Source organism: Microtus pennsylvanicus, chromosome 18 (assembly GCF_037038515.1).
Source record: "Microtus pennsylvanicus isolate mMicPen1 chromosome 18, mMicPen1.hap1, whole genome shotgun sequence".
In the NCBI taxonomy this organism is placed as follows: domain Eukaryota; kingdom Metazoa; phylum Chordata; class Mammalia; order Rodentia; family Cricetidae; genus Microtus; species Microtus pennsylvanicus.
In genome coordinates this window covers 23,051,750-23,070,818 of record NC_134596.1, presented here as the reverse complement: position 1 = coordinate 23,070,818, position 19,069 = coordinate 23,051,750, and the positions used below count along the sequence as shown (strand labels likewise).

The 19,069-nt window shown below is 48.4% G+C and overlaps 1 protein-coding gene across 1 annotated transcript in view; it reads right to left on the bottom strand.

Moving 5' to 3' along the window:
* The window catches only part of Fam174b (family with sequence similarity 174 member B), a 40,944-nt gene extending 25,423 nt beyond the window's left edge, over positions 1 to 15,521 (bottom strand). The window contains exon 1 of the mRNA XM_075952687.1: positions 14,970 to 15,521. Within this exon, the coding sequence (XP_075808802.1) occupies positions 14,970 to 15,301 (332 nt within the window). The 5' untranslated portion in view covers positions 15,302 to 15,521. The remainder of the gene's footprint in view (positions 1 to 14,969) is intronic.
* Between the last annotated feature and the right edge of the window lie 3,548 nt (positions 15,522 to 19,069).

Genomic DNA, 19,069 nt, shown 5'->3' with positions numbered 1-19,069 from the left:
GCTTATTCATACAACCCAAGACCACCTCACCAGGGAAAGCACCACCCAGACTGGGGTGGATCTGCCTACATCAATCATTAATCAAACACAAATGCCCTATAGGTTTGTCCACAGGCCAATCTAATAGAGGCACTTCCTCAACTGAGATCCCCCCAAGTGACTAATTTATATCAACTTGATATAAACTACCAGCAAGACTGTTGGTGTGTGGATGTGAGATATAGACACGTGTGTGTGTGTGTGTGCCAATGTGTGCAGCCATGCACATGTGCAGAGTCAGAGGAGAACTCCGGGTGTCTTGCTCTACCATTCCCTACCTTACTTCCTCAAGACAAGCTCTCTCACTGAACTTGGAGCCCGGTTTGCAGCCAGCAAGCCCGGGAATCCTTCTGTCTTCTGCTCTCAAACCTCATGCACAGTGCAGAGCACTGGGGCTGCATGGTCACGTGACCACGCCTGACTTTTTACACAGGTGCTTGGGGTTCAGATTCAGGTGCTGACGCTTCAGCAGCAAGAGCTCTTAGCCACTGAACCAGCTCCCCCAGTCCCTAGGCAAGAAGATCTTAATAGTTCTCTAAAGCAAACATATAAATGGCCGATAAAGTCATACAGGAAAAGTCACACCATTACCAAACAGCACAGTGCAAACCAAACCACAGTGAGGTACCACTTCCCACTCTCTAGGATCAAAAAGACAGTCTGCAGCCAAGGTTAGCAAGGATATGAAGAACCTGTGTCCTCCCTATGCTTCTAGCGAGACACAGAATAGTATGATGTCATCATCCTAAATAGCCATCAGCTTTTTAAAACGCTAAGCACAGGCACTACCAAATGACCAAGCAGGTCTTCCCTTAGCTCCATACCCAAGAGGAATTAAATCATACGTCCACACAAACACGTGCAAATGTTCGGTACAGCATTGCTCAGAACGGCCCCAAAGCAGAAACAATTCAAATATTTATCAACTGAGAATATAGCATCTTGGGTACTTTTCGATTACTGTGATAAGACACTAAAGAAGAAAAAGTTTATTGGAGGCTTGCAGTTTCGTGACCATTGTGGCAGAGAGCATGGTAGCAGACAGGCAGCCGTGGTTCTGAAGCAGTAGCTGGGAGTTTATATCCCGATGGACAAGCAAGAGGCAGCAAGAGGGCCAATTGGGAATGGGATGGACTTTTGAACCCTCAAGACCCACCCCCATGACACACTTCCTCCAACAAGGCTACACTTCATAACCCTTCCCAAATGGGTCCACCAAGTAGGGACCAGACATCGAAATATATGAGCCTGTGGGGGCATTGTCATTCAGACCACCACAAATGCAGAAATGAGGGTGGCATACAGAACTGGAGAGCATACAGCTCCTGCAGAGAACCCAAGTTTGGTTTCCAACACCCACATAGGGCAGCTTAAAATCACCTGTAACTCTAGCTGTCGGGCTAAGCCAATGCCTCTGAACTCTGCACTCACATGCAGATATCCCGACACAGACACCCACATATACCCATAATTTTTAAACGGAGACTGATCTTGAAAAAGACAAGGTGATATGGTAACTAATTAGGAAGCTATTACTCGGAGGAGGAGCAAAATGAACCCCGAGAAGACAATGCTGAGTAGAACAGACCTCCTGTGATGTGACTGCAGCCATGTGTCAGGCCAAAGAGAGATGCCCACAGACTCGGAAGTCAATCAGCGGTCGCCTGGAGCTGGGAAAGGCATGTGGAGAGCGAGCCTCAATGGATGCAGGGTTTCAGCCTGGAGTGATGAACATATTCTAAAACTGACCTTAGTGATGGATGCATAACTCTATAAAATAACCTAAACAACACAGTGTTGAATATTTTAAAGGGTGAACTGTGTAGACAGTAAAGTAAATCTCAGTGATGATGTGCATGCATGTGTGTGCGTGTATGGCTGTGTGCGTGTGTGTGTGTGTGTGTGTGTGTGTGTGTGTGTGAGACTATTACATTAACTTGTCTCTATACTCACAATCTTTCTGGAAATATTTATAAGAAATTGACAGTTCCTAGTTAAAAAAAATAGCTTATGGACACGTGAAAAATTTTTTACTATCTATTCCTACTTCTTGTGAAGTTTGAACCACATGAATATACTATCTGTTTTGGATTTGGTTGTTTTGAGAAAGGGGCTCAGGCTGCCCTCAAACTTGCTATACAGCCAAGTATTACCCTGAGTTCTGCCTCCTGCATCTGTGTCCTGAGTGTTGAGATAACAGGCAGGGACCATCTTCCCGATTTTATGAACCCGGGCATTCATGCATGTTACACAAGCATTCTACCAACTGAACTACACACATTCCCCAGACCAAGATGGGGGGGGGTGTTTTTGTTTGTTTGTTTGTTTTTTGGTTTTTCGAGACAGGGTTTCTCTGTGGTTTTGGAGCCTGTCCTGGAACTAGCTCTTGTAGACCAGGCTGGTCTCGAACTCACAGAGATCCGCCTGCCTCTGCCTCCCGAGTGCTGGGATTAAAGGCGTGCGCCACCACCGCCCGGCCAAGATCTGTGTTTTAAAGAAGTAAATAAATGCCAAAAATTCAAAGTAGATCACTAAATTTGAAATGGACCTGGCTGCCCCTCCTGGAACCCACCCAGGGCTGGCATGGCTGCTCCAGCCGGCTGTGTTCCCCTGACCGGGTGACTTTAGAGGTCACATTCAGCAGCTCAACACTCCTCCTCCTCCTCAGCTATATCAGCATTAGGCCCCTAAAGCCCTACTGTAGCTGGAAGCGAAGGGTGGTCACCTCTGACAGGAGGAAACCTCAGCCAAGAAAATGGAACCAGAATGTGGGAGTTGGGGAGACCAAGCAAGCAGCCGCGAAGCATAAGTAGGGGTGCACCCTGCAGGTGAGCCTTGACGCCTGGGTCGTAGCCACGGTTCTAAGGACATATCTGACTTTTGACCTCTCTCCTACACCTGCTCCCCAGAACATGAGAAGTAACTAGAAAAGCAACTAAACTTGAAGAAATGGTAGAACTGGACCCCAGGATCGCCCCTGTCCAGGCATGGCCTCTGCAGGATCCCTTACAGAAGAGGTACCTGAGTCCCAGGTTAGCTGGGGTCTCGATAGAAAAGCCTCCATTGCCGTTACCAATGCACCCTTCCCCAGCAAGCTGCCCTGAGCACAGCCAGCACATGTGTTGGGAGCCATGCGGCCTAGTTTCAGACCAATATATGAGCTCTTGTCTAATGGGTCTCCAGATGAAGCAAAAGTCCACGGGACAGTCTCACTTAGCAAGAACCAGTGGACTTCAGGACAGCACAGAATACTGCTGGGACCACGCAGCCTGCGTGCTCTCTCACAAAACTGATGATTCTCTTGGCAGTTTTAGTATCATTTTATCAACCCTGCATGGGACAGATGTGATCATTCATGGAAACCCCATTTTTTTTTCTCAAACATTTTCCCCTAAGATTTCTTGGGAGCTGATGCTTCTCAGGTTTCTTGTCCTGGGATGCCAGCTGTCACTGCAGACCCCGGGAGCTGTTCTGATTCAGCGCTGACAGGACCCGAGGCAAATCACCCCTATTTCTGTAAATATGCTTTGAGTAAGATTGTTGTTCTTGAAAATGTATACCTATGTTTATCACCTCTAGTTTTGTAAAGACAGGATGTACCTGGCTCAATATTTGGCCAAGTTAGCAAAATGATAAGTATTGGGTTTGGTTTAAAGATGTTTCCATGTAAAAGTTGGGGAAAAAAACATATTTGACATATTTGTTTTTGCCGGAGGTTAACATTGGAGGCTGGGAAAAACTAGTTAGTATGGAAAAACATGTTTGTTTTGATACATAAATAAAGATGTCTGGAGCTACCGGGGACTGGCCACTTGTGTGAAACTCATCTGGTGGTCGGACAGTTCGTTTCTTCATGCCAATGCCCCTTCCCCATCTCAGGAACCTTCCCCTGAAGCCAGGCTGCAGCACCGCAGCATTCAGGAGCTCCATCTGACAAGTGTCCGCCATGTAAGGTAGTCTCAATGAGCCAGTAACATCCGAATCTCATCTTGTTCTACTCCAGATGGGCAACTTCAATTAAACACGGTCACATGAAACATGGGATTGTCCCTTTACTGCAGCAATGACTTTAGGATCTCCAGCAGCCGGGCTCTGCTTCAGCCGCTCAGCCTGGGCCTCCTGGAGGCTGTGTTGAGATTCTTTGTGGACACCCACTCCTCACCTGGTCAGGGTGCTGCCCCTCCCCATGCTGCTGCCCCAGTGTACCAGCATGGACCCAGCCCTGTGACTCAAAGCAGCAAGTCAACAACTCAAATGCCACCGTGCCCTGTAAATACAGTGGAAATGTATTTCCTTGGAGTGGAAATGGTGTAACGTAAACACGGGAACAAACATGATGACAGATGGTGACTAAGCACTGCCTTCAAATCAAAGGCCCCGGGAGCGGTGCATGGAGGCACTGAAACAGCTTAGCGGGTCAAGGTGCTCGCTGAAAGACCTGATCACCTGAGTTAGATCTCTGGGACCCACGTGATGGAAGGGAAATATTAACTCCCACAAGCTTCCTACACAAACCCACCTCAGCGCATGCTCACCTACATGTGCAAACACACAATAAATAAACGCAAAAATAGCACACACACACTTGTGCACCCACACAATAAATCCAAAAATGTAAAAATAATAATAAAAAGATCAGTGCCATGCCCAGCATAAAGGGGGCAGCAGCAGCAGCCAGCTCCTGTCCCTTCCTAGGCTGAGGTCCACCGCCACTATACCACTATGCATTCTCACCTAGCAAGAGAAGAGGGACCCCAAATCTTTACATTAAGTATTCTCAGCTCTTCCAGTTTTCAAAATCAGTATCAGATCCAAACCAAACAGACTAGCCTACCTGTCTGTGGCTTGAATTTGCAAGTCCCAGGCCTTCTGTTGGCAAATCTGTCTCAGTTTCTTAGCTGTGGTTTCTATGGTCTTGAGTGCCAAGCATGGGTGATATTTAATAATTCCACTCTAAGCCTATGAGCCCTGACAGATGTAATGATACGCCCATCAGCCAAGATCCCCCCTCCCTCTTCCCTGGCAATTCTGCCATGATCAGCAAACCAATATGCTTCCTGTTCTCACTCCTTTGGGATTGGCAAAATGGTACCAACTGCAGATAGATCCCAATACAGGCAGTCAGGACCGTGGCCTTAGGTATTAGACAACATGAGCCAGACAAACCATAAGATCTCAACTACAGCTCTAGGAGCTTCCAATCCAACTGCCCCCTGACCCATCGCCCTCGCACTCTGCAGGATGGTCTCTCTTGTCCTCCCAAACAGATACAGCACACCCTGAGTCTCCAGATGCTTTCTTTTTCTCAGCATCACTCAGCCCTCCGGCCTTGCCAACTGGTTCTTCCAACACTTTTTCCAGGTCTCCTTAGACACCATGCACCCCTATTGCACTCAATCACTCCTTAGCCACTCACTCCGTACCTAAGACCTCCTCTGGACCACTCTTTTGAAAACAGCCCTTTAATTCACCCTATGTTATCCCTCAGTTTCCTCCAGCAGGCCAAATCCCCTGGAAAGCATTGGGTGTTTTCCAAATATATTTCAACAGAAGAAGCATGAGTTGGGTCCTTCCCCTTCCCCATTCAGCTCTCGCCTTTAAGCAAGACGCATCCACATTGTCAGTGACTTGATTTGCTCGCCTGTAAAATGGGAACCCCAATAAAGCACCCTTACCTGGAGCAGGAAACATAAACCGCCCAGCACAGAACTGTGTAACAATGAGGTCCTCAGGGAGGAAGATAGTTCTATTTCCGGTTATCTGTCTCAGAATTCCAGGCTACCATCCCTCACTGACTTGGGAAAGTCAAGCAGGAACCTAAAGCAGCTATTCACATCCACAGTCAAGAGCAAAGAGGATGCATGCATGTTCGTCTACCGTTCATCTTTGCAGTTCTTAGCCAATCCAGGACCCACAGCAGGCCAGTTCCCACATCAGCCAACTCAATCAAGACAACCCTTTCCAGACAAGCCTGTAAGACAATCTGACCCCGACAACAACTCACTGGGACTCTCTTCCCCCATGACTCGAAACTGTGATGACAGCTAGAACTAACCGTTCCACTTGCTTTGTCTATGCAAGCCTGGAAGAAGCCCTCCTTCCCACTGCTAAGTCCGAATCTCCCTCCTCTACTACAGAGCCTTCCCAGGCCACTCTATCTCCAGCCAACGCCACTTGGCTTTGATTTGGGACTCCCTGCTTCCTTCCCACCAGATAGCAACAAAGGTGCTATCTTCCCTTGCCTACTTATGTTCCTGGGTCCCTGGGGTGCTCCCTGTTCAGCACAGCACCCTGTGTTCACAGAGGCACTTGTGAAACATTAGCAAGAATGCACTGTCTCTTCAGTCAAACTTTCTCCTTGCTGCTGGGCTAAGTGTTAGAGAGACCCATTTGACAGGCCAAAGGCAGCCTGCCATATCCTGGAGGCCCAGGGAGAGGACACAGCTGAACATACAAACGCCTGGGGTTACAGTTCTCTTAGCTATGGGTTTCTGTTCCAGCTGTACATTGCAGAAGTGGGGGGTGGGGTCCTGCAGAGGCAGAGCCCTGAATGTGAAGAAAGCTCACACCTGAGAGGTTCCAGGACCCAAGGCCTCCCACTTCTGGGGGAACACTGCCAGTCCTCTGAATTCCCGCTCTCCTCTGAGCCACGCCTACCTAGAATGGGCTTCCTCGTCCCCACAGCCCCAGAATATAAACATGAAGTTTGGATTCCTTGCAGACTGCCCTCGGATTAGGAGATATTGTTGTTGCTTTTTTAAGTGAAACCATAAGAAAGAACATGATTTTAAACGCCCACTCCCAGAATGTCCCCTTGCAAAGGTTTAGACCTAAGCATGCACCAGAACAGGAAACACACAACTCAAGAAGCGACTGCTTAAATCCAGGAGGGTTTCCCTTCTGGTGGGATACATTCACCCCACCCTAGCCCAGCCAATCCCATTTCCACTTAGCCTTACACATGCCTGGTATCACAAGAACTTACACCGGCAAGAGTATACGTGCCAGGGCATCTATGGAAACTCCATGTAAGCCAGGGGCTCAGGGTTACATTAAAGAGGGATTTGTTCTTTTCCCTTTTCAATTTGTTAGAAGGAACTAGAGGCAGGTGCCCGTGCCTAAAAGGCCTATTCATAAGGGTGGTCACAAGATACCGTCTTTGCTGGGGAGCTGAGCAGTCAAAAGGGCTCAACCGAGATGATTACCAATTTCACTTGAAACATGCTCGGAGATACATACGGCTGCCTGATTATTTTGACCATACGGCTGCCTTGCTCCCGAGCAGAAACAAGACAAAAGGTTGAGTAGAAACTACCTCTGTCTTCAGAAGCCCTAGGATACTCACACATAGGACACCGTAGGACACTCGGCTGCTTAAAGGAGAAACTGGGATGTGGTTGACATGTTATTCTAGATATCCCACCAGGCCTCAGAAGCATGTACTGTATGTAATTAATAACAGAGAGTGGATACCTAGCATGGTTCAGAGAACGCTCACATTGCCAACAAGCAAACCAGAAAGCCAAATCTGAGAGCAGCTCAGCCCTAGTACCCTTGATGCTTGTGGCTACATAATGGTGATTATATGTGTTGCGTGCACATGCAAACATCCAAACGAGTGTGCACATGCATATGTGTGTTGACACTGGTTGTGTCAACAATTACTCTCCACCTTGCTTCCTGAGACAGGTTCTCTCACGGAGGCTGGCCAGTGAGTTGGAGAGGTCCTCCTGACACACCCTGCCCAGCCCTGGAGTAAGTGTTTATATTTAACTTTTCTCCTTATTGCAAACAATAATAATAATAGAAAATTTGGGAAACACAAGGCAAGTAGGAAACTTTAGCCCCTTCTCCAGGACCTAGATAGCAACTTGTGTATGCAAGGGGTCACTGTCTCCTGAACATGGTGGCTACTCCCTCGCCACCACACCAGGCAATGCTAAATCACCTCAACTTTGTCTTCCCGATCCCTGGGGAAGCGCCAAAACAAATCCTTTCAGATAAGAGATTTTACAGAGATTTTGAAATAAGAAGGGGTTGAGCATGCAGCCACCAGAGACAGGAGAGAAACAGTGCCTGTACAGTAAAACCGGGAGAGCAGCCAAGCCAGGGAGCGGGGAAGCTGCGGTTTCAATGTGTAAAGCCTCCCTGGCTGGCAGCCACATCACGGGAGAGTAAGGTTCAATTCTCAAAGCTCAATGAAAGGGATATTATAGCTGAACCCCTGGGGCAAAGGGTCTCTGTAGTCTCGGGTCTATGAGTGTCATATCCTTGAATCCATGCAAGGCTACCAGCACCCAATGTCAAAAAGGTAAGAAAAATCAGTTTTCTACTCCTACACATAGCTCCTTAAAAGAAAAAAAAACCTTCCCTCCTGCTCTTTCCCGAAAGGCATCGAGCAGCCAACCCAGAGATGTCCGCCCACCTCCAAGACCTCCATGTGATACCATGTGATCACACCCACCAGAAGGTGCTCTAGAGTCTTCTCTCCAGATTTGATCTCCTACCTAGAGTTTCCCTTGAGAGTAAAATATTAACACATGGGGCAGGTAAAATGGCTCAGTGAATAGCGGCTCTTGTCACTCATCCTAAGGAACTGAGTTCAGTTCCTGGGTCCCATATGGTAGAAGGGGAGAACTGACTCCAACAAGGTGTCTCTAACCTACAGACACAGAGAGAGAGAGAGAGAGAGAGAGAGAGAGAGAGAGAGAGAGAGAGAGAGAATAAGTTTTTTGTAATAGAAAGTAAAACTAAATAAAAATCAAAAAGATTTATTAATACATAGAAGCATCATGAATGCTAACCCTCTAAAACCAAAGCCCAACTAACTAAGTCTTGTAAGGTGCCTTGGTCTCGGTCACAGCATTTTATCACCAAATAGAAATATAACTAAGACAGGGAAATCAGATGAAATATGGGTCCTGGGGTTCAGTGGGTAAAAGTGTTTGCCATACAAGCATGAAAGCCAGAGCTCAGATTCCTAGAACCCACTAAAAAAAAAACTGGGTGTGCCTGGGGAGGTGCCTGTAACCCCACAATGGGTGGGTGGAGACAGGAGGATCAACAGGGGTTTGCTGATAGGTCATCCTTAGCTGAAAAACTGGTGAACTCCTAGATCAGTGAGATTCTATCTTAAGAGGACAGAGTGGAGGGCCACAGAGGAGACACCCAGCATCTTCCTTGGGCCTCCACATGCATGTGTGTGTTGGCACACACACAAAAGAAGCGTGGGAAGAGAGAGAAGAAACGGAGACCAAAGCAAGGAGATGCTACAGTATATCCGACACATGGGAAAGCATCCGTTATCCTGAGCGTCGGTTACAAACAAAGGAACCCCAAGCATGGTTGCACAGAGCATACCCTGGTACCCAACCAGGGAAACCGAGTAGGAGAACACAGGAATCCCCTTGCCAGAGGTATGCCTTGTTTTCCTACTGGTCTTCAGACATGTCCCAGGATACAGTGTGCACGCAGGAACACATGACTCAGAACTGTAAAGGAGTCCAGGTGATACAGAATCATGCCATGAATAGAATCACATAAAGGAAGAGTCGCCCACGTGTACAGGTATGTGCACATGTTAATATATTTCTTTGCACATTCATATATGCATGCATTTATAACTGAGTTCAATGAACCCAGACGTCCGCGCCGCTTTATAATCTGCTGCATTCAACAACACATGGCCAATACTGCCACTGTCACTGTCTTTCCCATAGTCCAAGTCTTATTCAGTTCACGCCACCACCGTCCCACGTCATCGCTTTTAGCAGCTCTAGAGAATTACATATCCTGTACCTGCCCTGTTGTTATTACATAGCCCTATGCTGACACAGCCCTTAAGGAAGGAAGGGTCTTCTTCGGCTCACATTCTGAAGGTACAGTGCAGCAGGGTGGGGACATCATTGTGGCAGGAGCCGCAGTCAGGAAACAGAGAGACAGGAACACTGATGCTCAGTCTCCCCTTTCACTCCAACTGGCACCCCGGCCCAGGCCACAGGGCTGGCCATATTTAAGGTGTATCCACTCACCTCAACAAACCCAATCTAGGGACTCTGTCATAGACACGCCTAAAAGGTCATCCTCTGATGGTTCTCAAGTCTGTCAAATTGACACTCAGTATTAACGCGTCACAGACTACCATATTCTTCTCAACAGGGTCCACTGCTGGGTATGTCTTGGCTTTTGTGTTTTGTTTCAGCAAGGCCATACTGTGTACCAGCTAGCTTCCAACTCATGATCCTCTTGCCTCAGCCTCCTCAATACTGAAATTACAGGTGTCCCCAATCACACTCACCTCTACGTAAGTGAGACAGAACTGCTCTGAAGACCCTAACATGCACACATTTCCTCTTCTTCTATTCGTTAGCACCAGAATAAGAACATCAAAGTGAAAACCATGTGGACCTTAGCGGGGTGGCTGCCTATCTAAAAGTTCCTGGTTTCACGACATGGATCTTTCCTTTGACTAAACTTGGATCCAAGTTTTTTTCTGTTGTCTAGCAAGGTGACTCCATCAGGGAAGACAAACAGGAAGACAGAGCGCTAATTTAAAAGCAAAGATACCACACTCTCTTCCCCAGTTTTTCTGCATGGCTAAGACAAAGGAACAGGTACCACCCAAAACCCCTACCCCGTAGGCATCCCACATTGGCCATGCAAATAGTCACAGGGGACACTTGGAGAGTCATCAACAATGTAAAATACTTGGGAGGTCAACATTCTTTCGCTAAAAATATCTTTATTAAATGCCAGCCTATTCTTGGAATGACACTAGGTGCTAGAGAGCCACGGAAGCCCTGCCCTTAGCAGTCGGCAGCCTGGTATTGCAGAAGGACCGGAAATTCAAAACTCAAGTGGGTTTGGGGAGCTTGAGTGAAGGCGGCCTGACCGAGGAGTCTTCCCAAGTGAAAACACAGGAGGGTCAACAAAGAGATAGTTGGATAGACTTGGTATCCCAGGGGAGCCAGGCGACAGGCAGAGTGGGCCAATCTCTCTCTATCCCAGACCATTATGTGAGCATCTGTTCTCCACCCTGGCCTCCTGGTCATGATGCCCTGCCTCACCACAGGTCCACAGCGCTGGGGCCCAAATACCTCTAAAACCATGAGCTCAGATCAACAGTTCGTGCTCAGCCCCCATTTTTATCAGGATTTTTGACACAGCAGCATGAAAAACCAACACAGTATTTTTCCCTAACTTTCTGAGTTCGTGGTACATTTTACACAACCAGAGCCTTCGGCAATACATGAAAAGCAAGAGTCAAACATGGTGGCTCGTGCCCAAAATCTTAGCACTTGGGAGGCTGAGACAGGAGGTATATTGGCTGGTTTTATGTGCCAACTTGACAGAAGCTAGAGTCATCAAAGAGGAAGGAGACTCAGTTGAGGAAATGCCTCCATGAGATCTGAGATCCCTCTATAAGCCATTTTCTCATTTAGTGATCAATGAGGGGGGCCCAGCTCATGGTTCTATAAGAAAGCAGGCTGAGCAAGCCAGGGGAAGCAAGCCAGTAAGCAGCACTCCTCCCTGGCCTCTGCATCAGCTCCTGCCTCCGGGATCCTGATCTGTTTGAGTTCCTGTCCCAACTTCCTTCAGTAATGAACAGCAATGCTAAATAAAGTGTAAGCCAAATAAACCCTTTCCTCCCCAGCTTGCTTTATGGTCATGGTGTTTTGTCGCAGCAATAGAAATCCTAACTAAGACAGAAGAATTGCTTGATCTTGAGACCAGCTTTCTAGGTTCAACAAAAGAAACAGAAACCTAAAGACATGGTTAAACCTGTCAGACACTTGTGCGTGTATGCATGCTCGCTTGTACTCATGTGAGTGTGAACGTGTGTGTGTGTGTGTGTGAGAGAGAGAGAGAGAGAGAGACAGAGAGAGAGAGACAGAGAGAGAGACAGAGAGAGAGAGAGAAACATGTGCCACTGAATGGCATCTCCAGCCCTAATTTTAATATATTTAACCCATACATCGAAATTGTATAATTTGAAAGAAAATAACATTACTTCAAAGACTTAGAAAAAAAGTCAAGCATCCCTTAATAAATTCCACGTGTATCTCATTATTACAGCACCTCCCAGTTCAGAAAGTTATGTTTCCAGTTCTCCAAAACCACAGGTGGTTAATGGTTACCAGATAGCAAAGGAGAAACCGGGGCCTTATAGGATTGGAAAAGCCGATCCGAGAGAGAGAGAGAGAGAGAGAGAGAGGACCACATGATGCCTCTTGAGAGCCCTTGGAGTCCAGCACAGCTAAGGGCAGAGGAGCACTGGGCAGAACTTAGATAAAGGCTCAAGAACAAACACAATGCCAATCATGAAGAGACGGCCTTGCCCACAGGTCCAAGAATTTGATGTAGGAAATTGACAGAATCAAAGAATGAGACCATCACTCAGCAGAAGAGGGAGGATGAAGGGCAGAGCGACAGGGATCAGCCAAGAAGCCCAGCCTAAAGAACATCACTGTGACCCAGGAGACAAGGGGAAGGTGCAGCCCAGGTGAAAGCGGTGGTCGGTGGGATCACTTCACCAGGCAACGTTTAAACAGGAATGAAATGGTCTTGGGAATTCTGGGTGATTGGAAGACCAGGACTCAGGGCCTACAGCTAAGTAATGGAAAGCAAGCAGGTACAAAAGACCCCTAGCCAGCAGCCCAGTTGTTCTGAAAGCCCAGTTAATCCAGTCCACAGGGGGAAGATGGCTATAGTTAACAGTCATAGAACAGAGCACCCCACAGCAGAGTCGAGGTGCAGCTCCGCCTTCAGCCATACAGAACCATGGGGTGTTCTGAAATCCAATACTTGTCCCACACTCCGAGGAGCAACATCTCCAAAAGAACACCAGAGGACTGGGTACCATCAAGGCCCTTCCCTGCTGTAACACTACAGATCCTATCTCCATCCAAATCCAGATTGGCAGTTCTCTGCCTGGAGACTCAGCTAACAAGCCTGCCTTCCCAGGAAGAGGATATGATCACAACCAGAAGCCATTTATCTTCTGAAGTGGTCTCCTTCCTTCCACACCCAAGCCAAGGACTCTCCCTTCCAGGCCTGAGTACCACATCTCCGACTAAAACTCATTGCCCTGCCCCCCCCCCCCGCAACACACACATCTGGCCACACGATGCCTTGTCTTCTCCCCAACTCTTGGGTAATAGAGAGCAGACTGGCAAAATAGTTCAAATGCCTTCTTTTAAAAGTATACAGCTGTGTGGGCCGGGACTATTTTGAGCTAAATGCTTCAGCCCTCCAGGCTCAGAGCTGCTTGCTCTAGACGTTCGCAGACTCCAAGTGAACAGGGAGGAAATCAGCAAAAGACATCGCTGCCTCAGCTGAATGCCAGCCCCTCCTTCTGCACAGAAACACTAAGAGGGGCATCTCACCCTCAAGGACTCTTTGCGAACTGGGCAATGTAGCATGGTGGGATATAGGGTGTAGTGGCAGAGACAGACACAAGGTTAGGGCTGGACAGGCCAGATAAGAAAGCAACGACCCCATTCAGCTGTCCATGAAAACCACTCAGGGTCCAGCATACAGCCTTGGAAGATGCAGAGAACAAATCCAACCATACATAGATAGGAAAACACAAGCCGGGGCCATGGGTATAAAAGGAAATAGCAAGAGATAAAAACAAAACTCAGAAGAACTGGTTAAGAGAAGCAAGGTGAACTGGGCCGGTGTATAAGGGCCCAAACACCTCACATAGGTAATTCCATGCCTAGGCTCTGGCTACAAAGACCCAGTGAGGTTCATCAGCAGGAATGAGGGAAGTGGGAAGGTTGGGGTGAGCCAAAGCAGGAAGTGGTAAGGGAACACGGGACCACAGATCCTCTTCTCTGTCCTCAGACTACCGGCATTTCATCATATTGGCCCCAAAGGAAATGCCTAAACTTAGCGTCAAAACTAACAGCACCTCTCTGCACGTAGTTCCTAACCCTGACTTTCCTGGGTCTAATTTCTGCTCTTGCCCTGTAGATATTCTCCAAAGGTACAAGCCCCTTGCCCTGTCTTTGCTAACTCATCAAAATAGTATAGTATGGGACAGAGGGTCAGTAACCACCACCCCCCACACACACACACACATTTCCTGACTGGATGGTGGGAATAACAGGATGTATTTAGCTTTTTTCCTACAAACCAGGATTTCCCTAGCATTCCAGAGAAATGGCCAACTGACCTCCCCTGTGAACCCTCCTGACTCACTATTCCAGCGATTGCCTGGATTTCCTGGACACTTTCTCCTTGGCCTTGAACAACCTACAAAACCCCCCTGAGGTCTTCTCAGGCCCCTGTAAGTGTGCACTGGGACATCTCAGTCTAGAAGCTCAGCAATGGAAAGTCAACGCAGCTGTCGAGGGTCACCAAACCTCCTGAAGCCTATTATCAAATCAGGTACACAGCAGGCGTCCCCGGGTTCCTCGGGCATCCCTTTCTCTCCCTTTTTCTTAGGTGAAAAGAGGGGACTAGCGGGTGGGACAGGGGAAAAAGAGCTGCAGAAGGTAGGGGGAGAACAGGAACGAGGTTCACATTAGAAGAACTCCAAATTATCCCTCCACCGCTGAGTACCTGTGTAAGCCAGCCACCCCTTTGAAGGTTACCTCGTCTGTAAAGTGGGCATAAAAATAAATTCCGCGGAAGATGGTCGGAACTCAGAGAGTGTAAACCGTTGAGTAGAGTAAAGCAATGGAATCTAGGACCTGGGACACACCGAACAGCCTTAAGGGGAAACGGTTCCTGAACTGTGACCAAATACACGCGCCCGCCCTCCGGATCCCACCCTCGCGGGGAGAGCAGAACGATGCGCGTCTGGCGGGAGCGCGCCAAGACCGAGCACCTGTGCGCGCAGGTGGGGCCGGCGCGCGGGGGCAGCAGCAAGGCGACACCGCCCGTCGAGCCAGCTGAGCAAGGCGCGGGGTGACGCGACCCACCTGAAGACGCGCAGCAGCAGGCAGGCGATGAGCAGCGCGCTGAAGGCGCACGCCACGATCACCGCCGCCTTCAGGGTGGGCAGGTCGCGAAGCAGGCTGGAGATACGAGTCACCACGGCGTTGCCGCTGCTGTTGGAGCCGCCCCCGCCCGTCACGCCAGGTCCCAGCCGGGTGGCATTCCCCAGGCTAGGCGGAAGCTGGTGCTCCGCTTCGGGCTGTGAGGCCGAGGCGGACTCGGCTGTGCGAGCGAGGACGGCGGGCGCAGCCAGGAGAGAGAGCAGCAGCACCAGTAGCGGCGACAGCAGCGGCGGCGGCGGCGACAGGGCGCTCATGGTGCGCTGTGCGCACGGTGCGGAGGTCTGCGTCCCGGAAGCCTGAGCCCGGGAGGCTTGCACCCCGGAGGCCTGCGCCGGGGGCTCCCGCGGCCGAGGCGGCTGCGCGGTGCTCAGCAGGAAGCTGCAGAGCCCGGAAGAACCCGCGCCGCCGCCGCCGCAGCAGCAGCCGCCACCAACACGTTGCACCGAGTCATTCGACGGGCTTCGGCCCCGCGTGGGCGGGGCAGACCTCAGCTGGGTCCCCGCTGCGCTCCGCCCCTGGGTGGCCCCAGGCTGTTCGAGACCTGAGACCCCACCGAGAAATCCTAATGGCCTGGCTCACTCTGCTCAGAGTAGTGTGCTGAGAGGCTCGCACGATTTCTCATTCAATCCAGCAGCCCCCTCTAGAAACAGGTATTCTCTTGTCCTCATTAGCTGATTTAGCACGCAGAGCCAGCTCTCGGGAGCGCAAATTTCCCACCTGGAGCTTGTAAGCATTTTACACTTCTACTGGTGAACTAGTTAGTTTTCTGCGCTTCCACCTTTGGAAGTATGAACACCTTCTCCAGACCAGCCTGGCGTTTCAAACTCCAAGGAGTAATTGATTGTCGTGCTGTCTCTGGTATATAAACTAAATGATGCTGGGGTGGAAAACAGCTACGGACACTTCTGGGAGCCCAGGAATTGAGGCAGTGCTGAGTGTATTTCCCGAGCTAACCCCAGGTTGGTCTGGGAGGCACTCCCCCAATGATAGGTAAATATTTAAACACATAGAACAAGAACCAGGATACTTTGAACAGCTCATTTCTGGTCCTGCTAGAGAGACAGACAAGTATAATATAATGTATATATATATAAAGTATATTCATTGTCTATATCTGCATAACCAAACTTCCCATAATTACCCCAAAACTTAGTAGCTCACAACAGCCATGTATATTATCTCAGACCTATCTGGGTTCTCCGGTTTCAAGGTGTCTTGTTAGGCGCTCCTAAGAAGGCTCACCTAGGACAAGCTCCGTCTCCGGGCTCAGTCAGCTTCTCCAGGCAGAATCAGCTCTTCATCGGCTGTGAGATCAGAACCTCCATCCCCCACCATCTGTCTGTCATAGGTTGTCTGTCCTGAGTTCTCTCATTGGAGACTTTGTGTGTGTATGCGCGGGAGGGGTTTCGAGACAGGATTTCTCTGTGTGTCTTCGGCTGACCTGGAACTTGCTTTGTAGACAAGGCTGGCCTCGAGGTCACAGATATCCTCCTGCCTCTGCCTCCCGAGTGCTTGGATTTGGCATCTTCGAAGCATTCAAGCCCAGTTAGCAATTAAATCATCCAGCATGATAGAGTACAATTCCATAAAACACAATGACATGCCGACACTTTTTCCTGAACCAATTCGTTAGAAGCCTGCCACAGATCTCATTCACACTTGAGGAAAGGCGGCTGTAATGTTGCAAATACCAGGAAGCCGGGAGCATCGGGACCATCTCCCAGCTTTCTGCCATATACAATGTGATGAATTTTTATTTGCAGAGGGGGGAGGGCGGATGAGCAACATTCAGATTCCCAGTAGTCCTTGCCCCCGCCCCAGGCACTGTGTAATGTGTTTGCAAGCATGTCACAGGGATGAGAGCTAAATATAGATCATATGCTCCGCATGATGGCACACACCTTTCATCCCAGCACTGAGGAGGCAGAAGCAGGCAGATCCCTATGGGTTTGATGCCATCCTGGTCTATATAGTTACTCCTATATAGCCAGAGCTACATGGTGAGACCCAGACACCCTTCTCCCCCCTCAAAAAAAAAAGAAAGAAAGAAAGAAAAGAAACACATGGTTAAGTTCTTCCAACTCTGAACTACCATTGATGGAGAGTCTTCGTTTTCATGACTATATACAGAGAAAACTCTCTAAAGATCTGGATGTGAGGTTCATAATTCCCGAGCCTCCTCCGAAACAAGCTTCAGGTGCTGCAGCCTTGCATAATAGAACACAGGTGTGCCCAAGTTAAACCCTCTCAATAAGAATGAACATTGACTGTTGAGTGGTCAGGGCCAGAAAGGACTTAACCAGTGAATAGGAGGTTTTTAATATTTAATAAGAGTAACAGGGCCAAGCACAATACGGTCACGGAGAAAAATCCACAAGAAGGGGGAAGCAGGCTAGAGAAAAGGAGCTGCGAAGGACCTTGACTTCATTCCTAGCACCCACATCAGGTGATTCACACTTAACTCCAGTTCCTGGGGATCCAGTGCCCTCTTCTGGCCTCCCTGGGCACTGCACACAGGTGGTACACAGAGAAGCAGGCACACAGACGTACACATACACTAAAATAAGTATCAGACTTCTCTCCTTTTGTCACAATTTATGAGCTGTGGGTACGATTACTTGACATTGACTTAACACCAAGAATCTAGAAAGCATAAATGCTAAACTACCTTTGGAAAGTGGCATTTCAGGGTCTTTAATTCTTCCTAATTAAGGTTCACTTATACATTGTTCCATTTTAGAATACCTAAAGCATTATGATACAAATAACTGTGTACAATGGCCCTTTTTAACATGGGAAAATAGCAACAGGCAACAGTGACCAGCTTCAGTTGATATCAAACCAAGGGCTGCTGGACCCAGCTTAGGCTGTCTTCGAGACTACTGTCCACTAGAGCAGACATTCTAGAAGCATGGTCTGTGGACCCCTGGGGCTCCTCACACCCTCTCGGGGCATCCTCAAAGTGAGAAATAATCCTAGAAGGGTGCTGAGAGGGGATTTTCCTTTTGCATTGAGCTGACATTTGTGCCAATGTCAACAAGGGTGACAGCAAGACTCCAGGCAAGTTCTACCTATGCCAGGTGTCATCTTCAAAGCCTTGCTCTGCACGGAAACAATATCACTTCAGAATTCCCTTGATAGAGCCTTGAGATTATTAAACCTTGACTCTGAGGAGCAGGACATGTTATCGTCGTATGTGATAAGACAGGAAGAATCAATAAGTCGCTCTAGTTTCGTGCTGAGAACCGGCAGAAGAGGAAAAGCAGGTGTGTGGTTCTTGGAGCCACAGACAAAATGGCCATTCTTTCCCCTGGAACCCCATTTGTCATCCAAGAGTGACTGGCAGACTTCAGAGTGGGTCTGTGGTGGGCAATGTCTCAAGAATGAAAACAAAACAAAAAACAAGCCATCGCTTCAAGGAAGTCAGCTGACGTATGGCCAGCAAATACGCCCCCCCCCCCATTCTGTAGGCTCGCTCTCCACTCCTCTGTTTCCTTTGCTGTGCAGAAGCCTTTAATTTCATGTAATCCTCTTTGTCAATGTTTTGGTTTATGTACTGTGCTTAGAGTAATTAGCAGAACAGCTTTTTGCCTCCGACTACATCCTGAAGTGTTTTCTGTTATTTCTCCTGGCAGTTTCAGTGTTTCAACCTCTGTGTTAAAGTCCTTGATCCATCTCAAGTTGGTTTTTTTACATTTTTATTAAATATATTCTTTTTTTATATGTGAGCATTTTGCCTGTGTGTATGTATGTCTACCATGTGCATGTTTGGTGTCCACAAAGGTCAGAAGAGCGTATCTCATTCCCTAGAACATGAATGGCTGGGAAGCAACCACATTGTGTGGGTGCTGGGAATTGAACCCAGGTCCTCTGCAAGGGTAAGTGCTTTTAATCACTGAGCCTTCTTTCCAGACCCCTTTTAAAAAAATATTTTTAAGTTTATTTATTTTACTTTCTTATGTCTATGAATGTGTTTCCTGCTTGCATGTATGTGCACCGTGTGTGCTGTTTGGATTCTCGTG